This window comes from Penaeus vannamei, chromosome 41 (assembly GCF_042767895.1).
Source record: "Penaeus vannamei isolate JL-2024 chromosome 41, ASM4276789v1, whole genome shotgun sequence".
In the NCBI taxonomy this organism is placed as follows: Eukaryota; Metazoa; Arthropoda; class Malacostraca; order Decapoda; family Penaeidae; genus Penaeus; species Penaeus vannamei.
The window spans coordinates 23,271,850-23,286,849 of NC_091589.1; the positions used below are offsets into that span (position 1 = coordinate 23,271,850).

General features: G+C 36.9%; 1 protein-coding gene across 3 annotated transcripts in view; it reads right to left on the reverse strand.

The window, feature by feature from the left end:
• The window catches only part of ALiX (programmed cell death 6-interacting protein-like protein AliX), a 23,403-nt gene that overhangs the window by 2,197 nt on the left and 6,206 nt on the right, over positions 1 to 15,000 (reverse strand). For 2 of the 3 annotated variants that reach the window (XM_070117880.1, XM_070117881.1), the window contains exons 2-12: positions 14,835 to 15,000; positions 11,783 to 11,901; positions 10,522 to 10,649; positions 9,811 to 9,964; positions 9,281 to 9,459; positions 8,580 to 8,768; positions 7,843 to 8,160; positions 7,038 to 7,231; positions 6,296 to 6,494; positions 5,311 to 5,463; positions 1,133 to 4,615 (exon numbers count right to left, since the gene is read on the reverse strand). The exon at positions 14,835 to 15,000 is cut by the window's right edge and continues 222 nt beyond it. In XM_070117880.1, the coding sequence (XP_069973981.1) occupies positions 3,878 to 4,615; positions 5,311 to 5,463; positions 6,296 to 6,494; positions 7,038 to 7,231; positions 7,843 to 8,160; positions 8,580 to 8,768; positions 9,281 to 9,459; positions 9,811 to 9,964; positions 10,522 to 10,649; positions 11,783 to 11,901; positions 14,835 to 15,000 (2,537 nt within the window). In that variant the 3' untranslated portion in view covers positions 1,133 to 3,877. Of the gene's footprint in view, positions 1 to 1,132; positions 4,616 to 5,310; positions 5,464 to 6,295; positions 6,495 to 7,037; positions 7,232 to 7,842; positions 8,161 to 8,579; positions 8,769 to 9,280; positions 9,460 to 9,810; positions 9,965 to 10,521; positions 10,650 to 11,782; positions 11,902 to 14,834 lie in introns of those variants that run through there. The other variant, XM_070117882.1, reaches the window with a different exon arrangement.

The window sequence follows — 15,000 nt, forward strand, 5'->3', positions numbered from 1 at the left end:
ATTTCTAATATGTTCATTATTACTATCTTTACCATCATTGTCATTATCATCATCATCAATGTTTTTTTTCTATCTATCATTATTATTGTTGTTAGTATTTGTTCTGGTATAATTTACATAATAAATATCTTATATTATTATTATTATTATTCATTTCTGTTAATGGTTACCTATACTTAATCAATGTCAGTAACTTTTTATTATTTTTATTATCATTATCATTTCAACTTTTTTACCATACTTAATACCATTCCTGTTATTACCATTAATTCTGATATCCGAATAGTTACACACTTTCTCTGCTATTATATTTATTCTGATTATCATATTCATTATTATAACAATTACATTATATTCATTATCATCATAATAATCACATTAATTATCATTATGTCAATTTGTCATTTTCATAGTCATATCATTTTAATAATGATATTTATTATTATTATGATAATTACACTATATTCATTACCATTATAATAATCTTATCAATTATCATTATAATAGTTTTGTTAATTATCATTAAAACAATTATATTATTCTTTATTATAATTACATTATATCAAGTATCATTACAGTAATTATATTATCATTATAATAATTACTGCCTTTATCATAACCACTTCCTCAACCTCATCTTTATCTTTGTTTTAATCTACATGTAATTATCATTTTCCTAATATTGTCATGACAAGCAAGGTCAGAGCTTAGTTAAATTAATTTAATTCTTGTTTTTCTTTGCTTTGATTACCTAATAAATATAGAATTATGTTTTATCTGACCAAGTCCTAAAGGGAATTTAAAATCTTGCATTACTTCATAATGCAATTACATACTTTAATATTCCTAAAACACGTATGGATTCTATTTCATAATGATTGTAATAAATAGCATAATCAAATGCATGTAGCAAGTGGAAAATATTTATTACTGATTTAGCTCTATAAATATTTTTTTTTGTTTTATTTTCTCATTTCCTTTATTTTAAGAGTAAAAAGAAGACAAAAATAAATTTAGGTTTCCTTAAGTTTTTAATTTAATTTCCCTTATTTTTCACGAAAAAAACAATATCAGAAACAAATATGAATCATGGGAAACAACCTAGGTGAAAAATGGGTATTTCAAACAAGGATAATGCTATCAAAATGTTATTGGAAGCAACTTAGACATCTATGAATATGGAATTACATAGATCATGAAGTAACAAAAATACAGAAAAGACGGGAAAAGAAAGTTATATTTTGCTCTTCCAACAAACATAAATGAAAGGCAAAAACAAGCATAATGAAATCTGTAATTAATCTGAATTTACAGATATTATGAAGGCTATCAACAGTTGGCTACAATGGCAATAAATCCATATAAAACAAAGATTAACTTCCAGAATGCAGTGGCTTATAACATCATGCTACTAAACACAGTCCAGGCAATCTAATACTAACCAAAAATAATTAAAATGTAAGACAATCAAGCTCAAAGTCAAAATGCAGATTTGCAATATTTGTAAAGGCACAATTCTATTTAAACTATATCTCCCTTTACAGAATATTATAGGAATATGTTACCAGATCACATGTCAGTATTGTGTAGCAAATGATATACAAGATTTTCGTTGGTAATTGAAAATGAGTAACAGTATCTTTGCCTTTATCTGCAAGAAACAATAGATGTAATATGAATACCAGCTCATCAGTTACCTAAGAGATCAATAACTAATCTTTTGTCAATCTATTATCTTTATTCACTTTATAATATTCAATTGCATACTTTTCTATTTCCCTTATCTACTTATAAAGTTGCTTTAATCATTGCCATATATAACACAAAGAGCAAGGAAAAAGCTCACCTAAACACTGGTTCATCACTCCTTCATTCCATCATTTCTTCACAAAAACAAAGAAAATCTAAGATGATTTAACAAAACTTCAAATTTCAGTTAGTCTGCAACAGCATGTATCAACTGAGTTAGTCTCTTACACAATATTTAACTACCCATATATATATATATATCACTTCTATGTCTAAAGCTTTTGATTGCATATTTTACCATCCCCATATTACTTTCATCTACAAACTGCAAGACATGGTTTATTGACAGATTAGCTCCAAACTACTCTTTAGGAAAGTGTGCGAAAAAAGTTTTTGCTTGTTAACAATAGTGTTTCTCTTTCAATACTACTTTCTTTCTTCAAACATCTTACCATTAATTGGGTTATCTTAACCTTTAACCCCAAAGGACTGTTAATTTCTGAACTTCATGTGCAAACAAGATGAGAAAATCATGTCTATTTGCCTTAACTAAACAGACAATTATCTCAACTCTATTCCTTCTCACAATGTTTGTATAATATGAATACCCTTAACACTTTAGGGGGAAATTTTTAATAAAGTCATTCTTATTTGGATAATTCTGTTATGAATAATATGGACACTTTTTGGGGGGGTCATATTATAGTGTGTTTTGCATGCCTTCTTTAGAACTACAGGTTAACTGGTCTCCTTACTCTCAAATTGGAAGATTTTGAATTTCCTTGAACACAGTGGATTATTTTAAATGCACTTCCAATGTCACATATCTTAAAATAATGGAGCCACTGGAGATATATTATTACATTAAAAGCAAAGATGAAATTTCACTTAATTTGTGCATATTTTCTTATTTTATGAAGAGAATAAGAAGGGAAATCACACATTTTCTATTCATCCTTCTCTTTTACCAGTTTTATCTAATTATGAAGAACAGGTTCTTCCTTTGAAAAGTCTCTTTTAGCTACCTTTCTGCAGCAACTTACCTAAATACCACCATCTCAGTCCAGAGCTTGTATTAAAGTGCAGGTTTGAAGGTGATTCCAGTCACATATATTTATAATCAAGGGATGTGCTATATTTTCTTTTAACAGATACAAAAACATATTTCTCGCATGCACAAAATAACACATCTTCATGCGACACGCCTCTCTGGCCCATCAAGGCAGCCATACACACCAAAAAAAAAAAAAAGTGTTCAATAATGAATGCTTTTCTACCCCATAAAGAAAAACTACTAAACAAGGAAACTAAAAACATGCATTTATATAATTTCACATATATTTAATAATTTTCCTTGTATTTATAATTCTATACAATTTATATTCAGTACATCAGGAAAGTAATACCTATTTTCTTCTTTAACATCAAGCAAAGCATGATCTTCACTTGGCAGGCATTAATCATCATGATTATTGCAAAGCTAACATAATGCTTCTGGCACGTGTAAGAGAAATTAATAAAAAATGTGTTATCACTGAAGGGGCAATATGGACAGGTTCCCTTCCTGAAGGCAAGTACCACTTTCATAAATCCTAATTATTATATGGAAAAGAGCAACATGCTCCCGTACAACCCCCGGCAGTTCTCCCTACACATGAAACTGCGCACAGGAGAACTACTATAACATAGAAAAAAATGGTAGAAATGAGCAGACACAAAGTTTCTACTCTCCAAGCAATGCATATACAAACTTATCAGTTACTCAGGACAGCATTCTTCAATACAGCAGGCAGTAGAAAATACACTTAGGGAGAGGATTAAACCTTGAAATAAAAAAAGATAAATCTACCCAACATCACATACAACTTAAAAAACAAAGAAAAAAAAAAAAAAAAGGAGAGGAGCAGCTTACAATACATGTGATATTTATTGGCCATAGGAAACGATAACATTAAAACAGCACCCTCGCGTTATCACCGGTGGACCACTGTCAGGACTTGGGAGTGACAAACCCTCACAGTTCAGCGGTAGAATGAGTTACAAAAAGAAGAAAAAAAAAAAGGAATCATTACACTGACGGCAACATGAACAGTGAGGGCTTGTGACCTAGGAGCATACTGCGGTACCTTTACTGAGGGGGCCACTGCTGCTGTTGTGGAGGCTGTGCTTGAGGAGGGAAGGGGTAGGCAGTGTAGGGCTGCTGTGGGTAGGGTGCCGTGCCATAGCCAGGTTGCTGCTGGAAGTATGGGTTGTATCCCTGAGGCATTGGAGTGTAGACAGGGTAGCTGGAGTACACGTAGCCCTGCGGGGTGGGCATCCCTGAGGGGTTGATGGGGTAGGGCAGGTTCTGTGGGGCGCCGTAGGGTGGGGGCACTGCACCTGCAGCAGGAGGGGCCCCAGGAATGGGAGGCTGGCCTGGGGGTGCTTGCGCTGGGGGTGCCTGTGGCATCTGGGGTGCACCCTGGTAGGGGTTGACTGCTGGGGGAGGGGGACGAGGAGGGGGAGACTTGGCCTGGCCTGCTGACTCCTGATGGTGCGCAGGAGGGTTGGGTGCTGATCCTAAGTTCTGGTTGGCCAGGCCCTGTGTTAGATCCCGCAGCAGCTCCTCCTTCTCAGTCCTCCTGGCAAAGCAGAAGTCATTGATCTTGGTCTGGAAGTTGACCAGCAACTGTGTGAGGTCATTGTAGAACTTGGTGCCCTCTGTGAGGTTGCTGCGCAGCACAATGAAATTGTCATAGGCTGAGGCCAGTTTCTTCATCATGGCCTCGCGGTCACCTCCCGCCCCAGACACTGCATGGCTGAAATCCTTGTGGGCCTCCTGGATGTTCTTGACCAACTCCTCTTGCCGCTCTATGCTCTCCTTGACCTGTAAGTTAGACACAAGCAGTTTGTTAAGCTTAATGTGTATGAGACTTTGACAATAGGTTGTACTGTATTATACTACCTTACTTAGATCAAATCTTTCAAGAACAGAAAGTGAGAGAGAGAAAGAGAAAAAAAAGACCTAATATCCATTAATCTATATTCTGTTTATCAATAACCTCCCTACCAACCTTAAAGAAAAAAAAGAAAAGAAAAGAAAAGAGAGAAAGAGAGAAAGAAAGAGAGAAAGAAAGAGAGAAAGAAAGAGAGAAAGAAAGAGAGAAAGAAAGAGAGAAAGAAAGAGAGAAAGAAAGAGAGAAAGAAAGAGAGAAAGAAAGAGAGAAAGAAAGAGAGAAAGAAAGAGAGAAAGAAAGAGAGAAAGAGAGAAAGAAAGAAAGAAAGAAAGAAAGAAAGAAAGAAAGAAAGAAAGAAAGAAAGAAAGAAAGAAAGAAAGAAAGAAAGAAAGAAAGAAAGAAAGAAAGAAAGAAAGAAAGAAAGAAAGAAAGAAAAGAAAAGAAAAGAAAAGAAAAGAAAAGAAAAGAAAAGAAAAGAAAAGAAAAGAAAAGAAAAGAAAAGAAAAGAAAAGAAAAGAAAAGAAAAGAAAAGAAAAGAAAAGAAAAGAAAAGAAAGAAAAAAAAAAAAAAAAAAAAACTCAGAGGAGTAATAATCACCCACGGCAAACCATTCTCAACCTCTCACCTGTTTCTGGAGGGGACCAAATACGCGGCCCAGGCTCTCTGCTGACATTCCCTGCTCATTAATGGCGCCATCCTGGGCCAGTGCGTTGAGGAACACATTCTTCATGTCAATGGTTGCACTCTTCAGTTCGCACTCGATTGCATCTCGTTCAGCCTAGTGAAAGGGAATAACAGTGCTCGTACAAAATGGAGGTGGTCACAGGATTCTTTCACCGTCACCATTACAATTATCATTATTATTATCATTATCATTATTAATGTTAATGTTATCATTATCTTTATTACTATTATTATCATTATTATTATTATTAATATCATCATCATCTTTAATAATGATCATTATCATTTTTATGATCATCATTGTCATTATCATTTTTATGATCATTATTGTCATTATCATTTTTATTTTATCATTCCTATTATCATTACAGTTATCAGTATTAATATTATCATTATTGTAGTTACTATTATTTCTATTTCTAGTGTTACTAGTATCATTATTATTACCAGTAAAAATAACAAAGAAAAAAAAAATTATATATATATATATATATATATATATATATATATATATATATATATATATATATATAATAATAATAATAATAATAAAATAATAATAATAATAATAATAGTAATAATAATTATTATTATTATAACAATTATAATAATAATAATAATAATAGTAATAATAATAATTATTATTATTATTATAACAATTATAATAATAATAATGATAATAATAATAATAATGATAATAATAATAATAATAATAATAATAATAATAATAATAATAATAATAATAATAATAGTAATAGTAATAATAATAATTATTATTATAACAATTAAAATAATAATAATTATTATTATTACTATTATCATTATCATAACAAAAATAACTTAACAACAATATGATTAATGATACTTCTAGCACTAATGATAATGATAATGATAATGATAATAGCAGAAAAGGGGTTGAGCCCTACCTTGAGCGTTTCCACATCCTCCATGAGCTTCTTGAGCCTGACGACAGCCGGGTCACTGCCATCGGTGGTTGAGCTGGCCGAGGGGAGAGCCCCGGCAATGTCCTCTGGTCCAGCCGACAGCAACTCCATGCCTTCCTTGTGGGACTCGTACTTCTCCCGGATTGTCGTGTCTGCGCTCATGGCCGTATCTATGACTTTCCTGTTTAAAGGGAGAGAGGACTGGGTTAGAGAACCGAGATTTATGGATGAGGTGTTTAGGAGAATTATGTGTGAAAGTAAGAAAAGAAAAGAAAAGAAAAGAAAAGAAAAGAAAAGAAAAGACAAGAAGAAAAGAAAAGAAAAGAAAAGAAAAGAGGAAAGAAAAAAAAATATATTTTATATACTATGAATAATGAGTTCCCCTCCCTCCCCTTCCCTTCTCTTTTTTCCCCTTCTACTCTTTCTTTTCCATTTCTCTCTCCTTCTCCTTCCCAACCTTTTCCCCTGCCCTTCCTACTTCCCCTACCACTGCTAATTCTGCATCTTCCCCTTTCCCTTGCTCTTCCCCTACCACTTCTACATCTTAATTGCATTCCCCCTCCCTCCCTTCCTCCTCCTTCCCCTTCTCCTTCTCCTTCCCTTACTCCTCCTCCTCTTCTCTCCTTCTTCACCTTCCCTTCCCCTTCCACAAACCCTTCCCACTCCCCTTCATCCCTAACCCAAACCCACTACAAACCTCACACCTCTCAGTGGCCTTCCTCACCTATACTTCTCCGCGTTTGTCTGGAAGGTAGTGGTGAGGTTCTCCGAGGGGGTGCGGGTCCAGCGCTCCTTGAACTGGGTGCGTAACTGGCTGTCCGACTCCTGCTCTTCTTTCAGCGAACGCTCGCACTCCTCCAGCAGCTCCTTGTTCCTGGTCAGGAGGTCGGGCAGCTCTGAGATCATCTTCTGCAGGGCCTGGGGTGCGAAATGAGATATTAGTAAATACCATTTAGACAGAAAGAGGAAAGAAGTTGGAAGTTAAGATATAATAATAATAATAATAATAATAATATGAAGAAGAAGAGGAGGAGGCAGAAAAGGAGATGAAAAAGTGGAAGGAAGAGAAAAAGAGGAAGGAGGAATAGGAGGAAGAGGAGGAAAGGATGAGACTGGTATAGAGGAGGAAAGATGAGGAAAAGGAGGAAAGGGGAGGAAGAGAAGGAGGAGGAGGAGGAAGAAGAGAAGGAGAGGAGAAGGAAGAGAAGTGGAGGAGGAGGAGTAAATGAGGATGAATAGAAAATGAGGAGGAGGGGGAGTAGAAAGAGAAGGGTGAGAGGAGGAAGAGGAGGAGGAAGATGAATAGGATGAGGAAAGGAGAAAGAGGAAGAAGAGGAGGAGGAGAAAGAAGAAAAGAGGAGAAAATGAGGAAGATGAGAAAGAGGAGAGGAAGAGGAGAGGAGAATGGATATGGATATAGAGAGAGATAGAGAAGAATAGGAGAAAATAAGAAAAAAAGACAAATAATAAAAACCAATCAATAAATAAAATAAAATCTTCATGCAAAGAAAATATAAGCCCTTTCTCACCTCGCATCCTCCGTGCTCAACCACAGAGCTGGACTTCTCCCTGAGGGACTGGGGCACCTTCTCCCCGCCCACGTCCTCAATGGCAGCTGGCAGATTGAGAGAAGCCAAGATGGAGTTCAGCAGCTGTGTGCTCTCCCGGAGCTTGCCAATCTCTGAGGACACCAGCTCCTGCTTGCGGGTGTCATAGGCCACAAGGGCCTGCTGCACCGAGACAGGAACGAGAGTCTCAAACAGGTCGGTGAAGGTGGTGCTGAATCTCTCTGGCAAGGGGGTGGGCTTAGCTAGGGCTGCTTTGGCAATGGCACTCAATGACTTCACCTGTAAAGAGTTAAAAGACACTGAAGACATTATTGCTTAAGGGTTATTTACTAAATCCCGAAGATTCCGGGAAGTGAGTTATTTATCAAAAGCATTAATGCAATTTACATTTACCTGCAGTTTTATATAACAAGAGCAAAGTAGAAAGTATAATTTCAAGAGCAAAGTAGAAAGTATAATTTCAAAGGAAAATAAAACAGCAAGGGGCATAGGTACCTTATCCCAAGATAATCATTTTCGATTTGTATATGATAATCAAGAATAAACCATTCAATAAATATCATTATTAAAAAAAAAAAAAAAAAAAAAAAAAAAAAAAAAAAAAAAAAAAAAAAAAAAAAAAATACAGTGGAAAAAGGTATGCCACAATAAACAAAAAGTACAAATAAAGAAATTATTTTTCAAGATATAATACTCACATCAGGAACTCTTTCATGGTAAATGAAATCATTGTCCTTCACCGCTTCGTCCAGGCAATTCTTGGCCCGCCCAAGGTTGTCTGCAAACATGGTTAAGTCTCCTGATCGTGCCTGTGCTGCCTTGAACATCTCCAAGCCTTTGTTCAGACGTGCAATCTCCTCACCAACTGATTTGTCATTATTGCACACCTACAAAGGGATTTTATCATCAGTCATCAACTTACTGAATGAAATACAATAATATGAAAAATATGACAATGCTAATAATGAATGTAATAATCATTTATACCAGCACATTCGTATAAGCTAATTACTATGATCTCCTAAGAAAGTTTACCAGTGAATTGCCTCAGGACAGGAAAATCTTCAGAAGTCTTTGTCAACTTGCCTGTCTGTCTGTGTGTTTGACATTTACAGTCCATTTATCTTGTTTCAATTTCTCTATTACTGTTACAGTCTCTGCCTGTCTGTCCATCTATTTCGCCTCAATTTCTGTATCCCTGGTACTGTCTTGCCTGTCTATCCATCTATATATCTGTCCATTTATCTTTTCTATATTTCTCTATTACCTTAAAATCTCAAAATTGTACAAGCTTCACTATCCAACCTTTCTCTCATCTCAATCCTACAAACTGTCCTTTTCCCAAACAACCCCCCCCCCCAATAATTCCTCTGACAACACACTCCCTGAAAGAACTTACTCTGCTCTGATGGTATTCTGCAAGGCCCGCATACCCCGCCTGCTTGCCAGAGATGCGAGGGATCCACTCACGGTCCCAGAGCTGCTTGATGCTCTCTCTCTGGAACAGCTTTAGGGTTTCGCCATACATGTCCTCGCACTGGGCACAGAGCTTGGCAATGATGGCGTCCTTCTTCCGTCCTTGAGAATAAGTTTGGATTTAGGCAAAATATATAAATGAGGATGATCTATATTCAAAATAATAAAACAGAACTAAAAGTGACTTAAAAACCAAACTATAAGTAAAAACAACTATCATACAGCCATAAAAACAATGTCATCTGAATGTGAACACACATGACTACCTATGCACAAAGGCACACGAGCATGGCACGTACACATAGGGATAGGCGAAGACTCGAACGTAGAGGAACAAACACAATGGCAGGCAAGCAGACGGACCCACCCAACTACTCATCCACTCGCCCATCTACCCACTCGCTCACTCTATCAAAAAGAGGCAAAAAACAGGAACCTATCCCCAAAGCTCACCCCTGATAGCATGAACGGTGATGACCTCCTGCGCCTGGGCCAGCATGAGGGAGGCGAGGGCTGACAGGGTCTCGGGCTGCAGGTCTGGGGTGGGGTCCTGCTGCAGAGCCGAGTACACGACCGTCTTCAGGTGCGAGAAGATTCCGGAAGCACTCTGGAAGATGAAGAGACAAGGATTTATTTGGTTTCCCCTTTTTTCTTTTTGTGAAAAAATATGTATAGTAGCATAATACAGGTAATGATAATAAAAATAACAATAAAAATCATAACAGTAATGAATAAAACTAATACAGCAAATAAAAAAATAATGACAATAGCAATAATAGTAATAAAAATAATAAAAGCAATGATAATAGTAATAAAAATAGTAATAAAAGTAACAATAGTAATAAATATAGTAATAAAAGTAACAATAGTAATAAAAATAGTAATAAAAGTAACAATAGTAATATTAATAACAACAAAATAAACAAACTATAATAACAATAATAATCACAACGATAACAGAGCAACAAGCACCATAATCTTAAATAAACTCAATCGACAATTTTAATAAATAAATAAATAAATATAAAGCAGAACACACGCACACACACACACACACACACACAAAAAAAATACATGAAAAAAAAAAAACAAAAAAAAATACATAAAAAAAAAAAAAAAAAAGTGAAGAAATAAGAAACATTTGATTCCACTGCCAAACCTCACCTGGAAGAGCTTGGCACTAAGCTTCATCTCCTCCTCGGAGTCTGCGTTCTTGGCTGCTGCAACCTGGCTCTGCATTGCCGCAATGTTGAAGAGCACGCACACCTTTTCGTAGGAGAGGGATGAAACGGCTGCAAGTAGGGGAGAACAAGAGTTAATCTATATAGAGATTTTGTGTGTGTGTGTGTGTGTGTGTGTGTGTGTGTGTGTGTGTGTGTGTGTGTGTGTGTGTGTGTGTGTGTGTGTGTGTGTGTGTGTGTGTGTGTGTGCGTGTATGTGTGCACGTGTGTGTGTGCACGTGTGTGCACGTGTGTGCACGTGTGTGCACGTGTGTGTGTGTGTGTGTGTGTGTGTGTGTGTGTGTGTGTGTGTGTGTGTGTGTGTGTGTGTGTTTGTGTGTGTGTGAGCAGGAGGAAGAGGAGGAGAAAGAGGAAAATGAGGAGGAGGTGAAGAAAGGGGAGACAGAGGAGGAGGAGGAGAAAGAGGAGAAAGATGAGGACGAAGAGATAGAGGAGAAAGATGAGGAAGAAGAGATAGAGGAGAAAGATGAGGAAGAAGAGATAGAAGAGGAGGAGGAGGAGGAGGAGGATGAGGAGGAGGAGGAGGAGGAAGAGGAGAGAGAGGATTAGGAGTAGTAGGAAGAGAAAGAAGAGGAGGAAGAGCAAGAAGAAGAGCAAGAGGAGGAGGAGGAGGAGGAGGAAGAGCAAGAGGAACAGGAGGAGGAAGAGCAAGAGGAAGAGCAAGAGGAAGAGGAGGAAGAGAAAAAAGAGGAGAAAGAGGAAGAGCAAGAGGAAAAGGATTAGGATTAGGATTAGGATTAGGAGGAGAGAGAGAAAGAGGAGGAGGAAAGAGAGAAAGAGGAGGAGGAGGAGGGAGAGAAAGAGGAGGAGGAGGAGGGAGAGAAAGAGGAAGGAGGAGGAGGGAGTGGAAGAGGAAGGAGGAGGGAGAGAAAGACGATATGGAGGAGGGGGAAAATGAGGAGGAGGAGATGGAGGAGGAGGAGAAAAAGGCAGAGGAAGAAGAGAATGAAAAAGAGGATGGAAGAAGAGGCATGAGAGAAGGAAAATAAGCAGGAGGAGGAAAAGGAAAAGGAAAAGATAGATGAAATGGCAGAGGAAATGGAAGAGGCATGAAATAAGAAGAGTAGAACAAGGAGTTAAAAAGCACATAATGAAAGCTAAATTTGAGGAAGAGGAAAAAAAGTCCAAGAATACCAAAACAACAAAAACAACCACAAATGAAAAAATTGTTCCTCGACACTTACTAAGACTAATTCTTCCTCCGAAGATGGATCCCTTGTCGAACGCATCTTTCCACTTGAATGGGATCTGGATCTCTGAAGCAGGGATCTTCGACTCCAAGGCCACTATCTGATCATAATACCTGTGACAGAGAGAGTAAAAAGTTATGTACTCATTTCCTGTCAACCTTTTCCTAGATTAGAATCATTTACTTTCTTCTTCTATAGAGTGTTGACATATCTACCATAACTATATTTCTACCAATTAAAAATTAGCCTCTCAATTATGCTTTCATATAAATATAAAATATAAAAACACACTTCAATCAAAACAATGATAATAATGATAATAATTGCTTGTATAACTCATCCCCACTGGAAGTCAGAATCATAATTGAGAGGTAACAAAGGAAATAATACACTCAGATACCCTCAAATTCGTACATCACACTATTACCTTTTCTCATTTAATACGACAAATATATCGCTTGTGCAATTTTAGTTGTTAAAAATATAGAGAAGCAGGATATAGTAAATCACATACTGCAACCATTCATCTTCTGAGTTCTAATTTTTCATAAACACCCACTGTACTTTAGAAAAATAACACCTGTGATGGGCACATGTTTACAAAAACAAGATAAGAGAAGCTTAACCCATTCACATCAGCATATTTTGAAGCTAAAAATAAAAGATTCCAGGCGGCTACAAAATTGGCGGGCAGAGCTTCCCTGGAGTCTGTACGCCCGCCCGCCGCGGCCCACTGTTGCGTCGAAGCGCAAGCCCCGATCAACGTCACACTGGTAGGACGCCCGGCAATGTTCATTTTTTCAGGTGTCTCATATATGGGACACCCGTCGTTATTGGGTTAAAAAAGATTTCAAATTTTCTTACAAAGAAATGAATATGATGGCAAATTTAGCATATCATATATATATATATATATATATATATATATATATATATATATATATATATATATATATATATATATATAAACAAAGGGCTACAGCCTTATAATCCTATATGTAATACACTAAACATTCATGGGCATGATTGGATTTTGATATTTTCAGTCATTCATCAGCTTTCTTGGTGTTTGCTGTCCTGGACCTGAGACAGACAAAGATGACAAAAAGTAGGCCTGCTTGCTATAATGATTTCTGATGGCCACTGCAGTAGGCCTAGATAATGAAGCTAGAAGTGAAGTGCCTCAGCAAGTGTAAAAAAAAATTACTCCTAGATGCTGTCTCTCACACCTGTTTCCCTGATAAAAAATGGTTATGCAAGGCAGCTGAATCCCTCCTGATACTCTGACCAGGTATGTGTGAATCAAACAACACGAGGAAGAACAAGCAAACAAGTAATTATACCCAATGCATAATTGCATAAGTGCTTTTTAAGGGAATCATTAAAATAGATTTTATTGTCATAATTCTTTTCATGCAATCAAGATAATTTGCACCAATTTCCTTAATTCAACACCACTCAGGTTTATGGCTAATTACTCCTTACAAAGATAATAAAAAGGTCATACCATCCCTACAGGCATAAACGGTTACATGCTAATGACAATTTCACTAGATAATACCAACTTGCAAAATCCCCCCACTAGTCATTACAATTAAACAAGAGCACAAGATGAAAGTATGTCAGATAAAATAAATACCATTACTTAATATAACAACTCTAATTTGCTTTAATTATCCATAATACTAAAATAGTCAGTAATCTTAAAATACCCTCCTTTTCAAGTCAACACAAAGACACTGAATATGATATTAAAAAAAAAAACTATGCATAACACCCTAAATACCAAGTCAATGATAACTCAAATATCACATCCTCTACACAGTAAAAAAAAAAAAAAAAAAAAAAAAAAAAAAAATCACCCTGGTAAACTGCATATAACAATTCTTTAACATCAAAACAACCCATTTAAACCATAATAACACATAACATAACAATTTCTCAAATATCTCAACTTTCGCAATGTTCACACCCTCAAAATGATGTTAAAGTTCCCTGGAAAATCTACAAAAAACATCTTCATTAACACCTGACGTAATTATGAGGTCACTTTTAGTTTTGTTACCAAGGTGTTATTGCTATTATTATGGGATATTATATACAATGCTAAGTTGAAGTTAGGCTTGTTATATGTAGTGTCACCAGGGTCCAAATTTAGGAGAGGGTAATTACTTAAAAACAAATACATTATGGGAAGCCATAGATAATAACTCAATATCATGTCATAATTCCTAATTCCTCCCTCAAAATTCCCAATTCCTTCCCCAAAATTCCTAATTCCTCCCTCAAAATTTCTAAATTCCTACCTCATAATTCCTGAATTACTACTGCATAATTCTCGAATTCCTCCCATATAATTTGCTGCAGATTATTCATATCAATACAACACTGTCTTCAACTGCATACCAGCGTTAGGCATCATTTCCAAACTTACACAGTAATAATAACACCAAGAAAAGCCCTACATAACAAAATTCAAAATAACAACCTCATAATTCCCAATTCCTCTCTCCTTCACTCATAATTCCCAAACAATCCACATCCCTCATAATTCCATAATCCTCCCTCCCTCCCAATTCCAAAGTCCTTCCTCGAAATTCCCATAGACCCCCTCTCCTTCCCTCATAATACCCCATTCTACCCTTCCCTCCCAATTCCCAAACACCACCTTTGCCTCCCAATTCCCAAATTCCTACACACACAATTCTCAATTATCCACCTACCTTTACAATTCCCAAATCACCCCCTTCCCTCCCAATTCCCAAATCTAAGGTATTTCCACCCGCATAATTCCCCCAAGAGATCCCCTCGTTCTTTCACAATACCCAAATCTAAGGTATTCCCTCCTAATTCCCAAATTCCCACCTGCATAATCCGCCCTTCCCTACCCATACCCAAACCCCCCCCTTCCCTTACAATTCCCACATTCCCACCCCCATAATTCCCTTCCAAAAGACCCCCCTAGCCCTCCCCTCCTTCCCTCCTCCACCGGCTGGGCCCCAACCCCTCCCTCCGTCCCTCCGGCACCACCAGGAGCAGCACCCACCTGTAGACGACGTCGAGGGAGGACTCATGGCACTCTAGGTTCTTGGCGACGGCGTTGGTCCTCAATTTAGCGAGCTCGTTGATGGCCCCGATGTAACTCTCCTGCTCGGCCGTCTGGTACCTCGAAGTAATAAGGTTCTTGAGCGGTTTCAGGATCTCGATGTCCG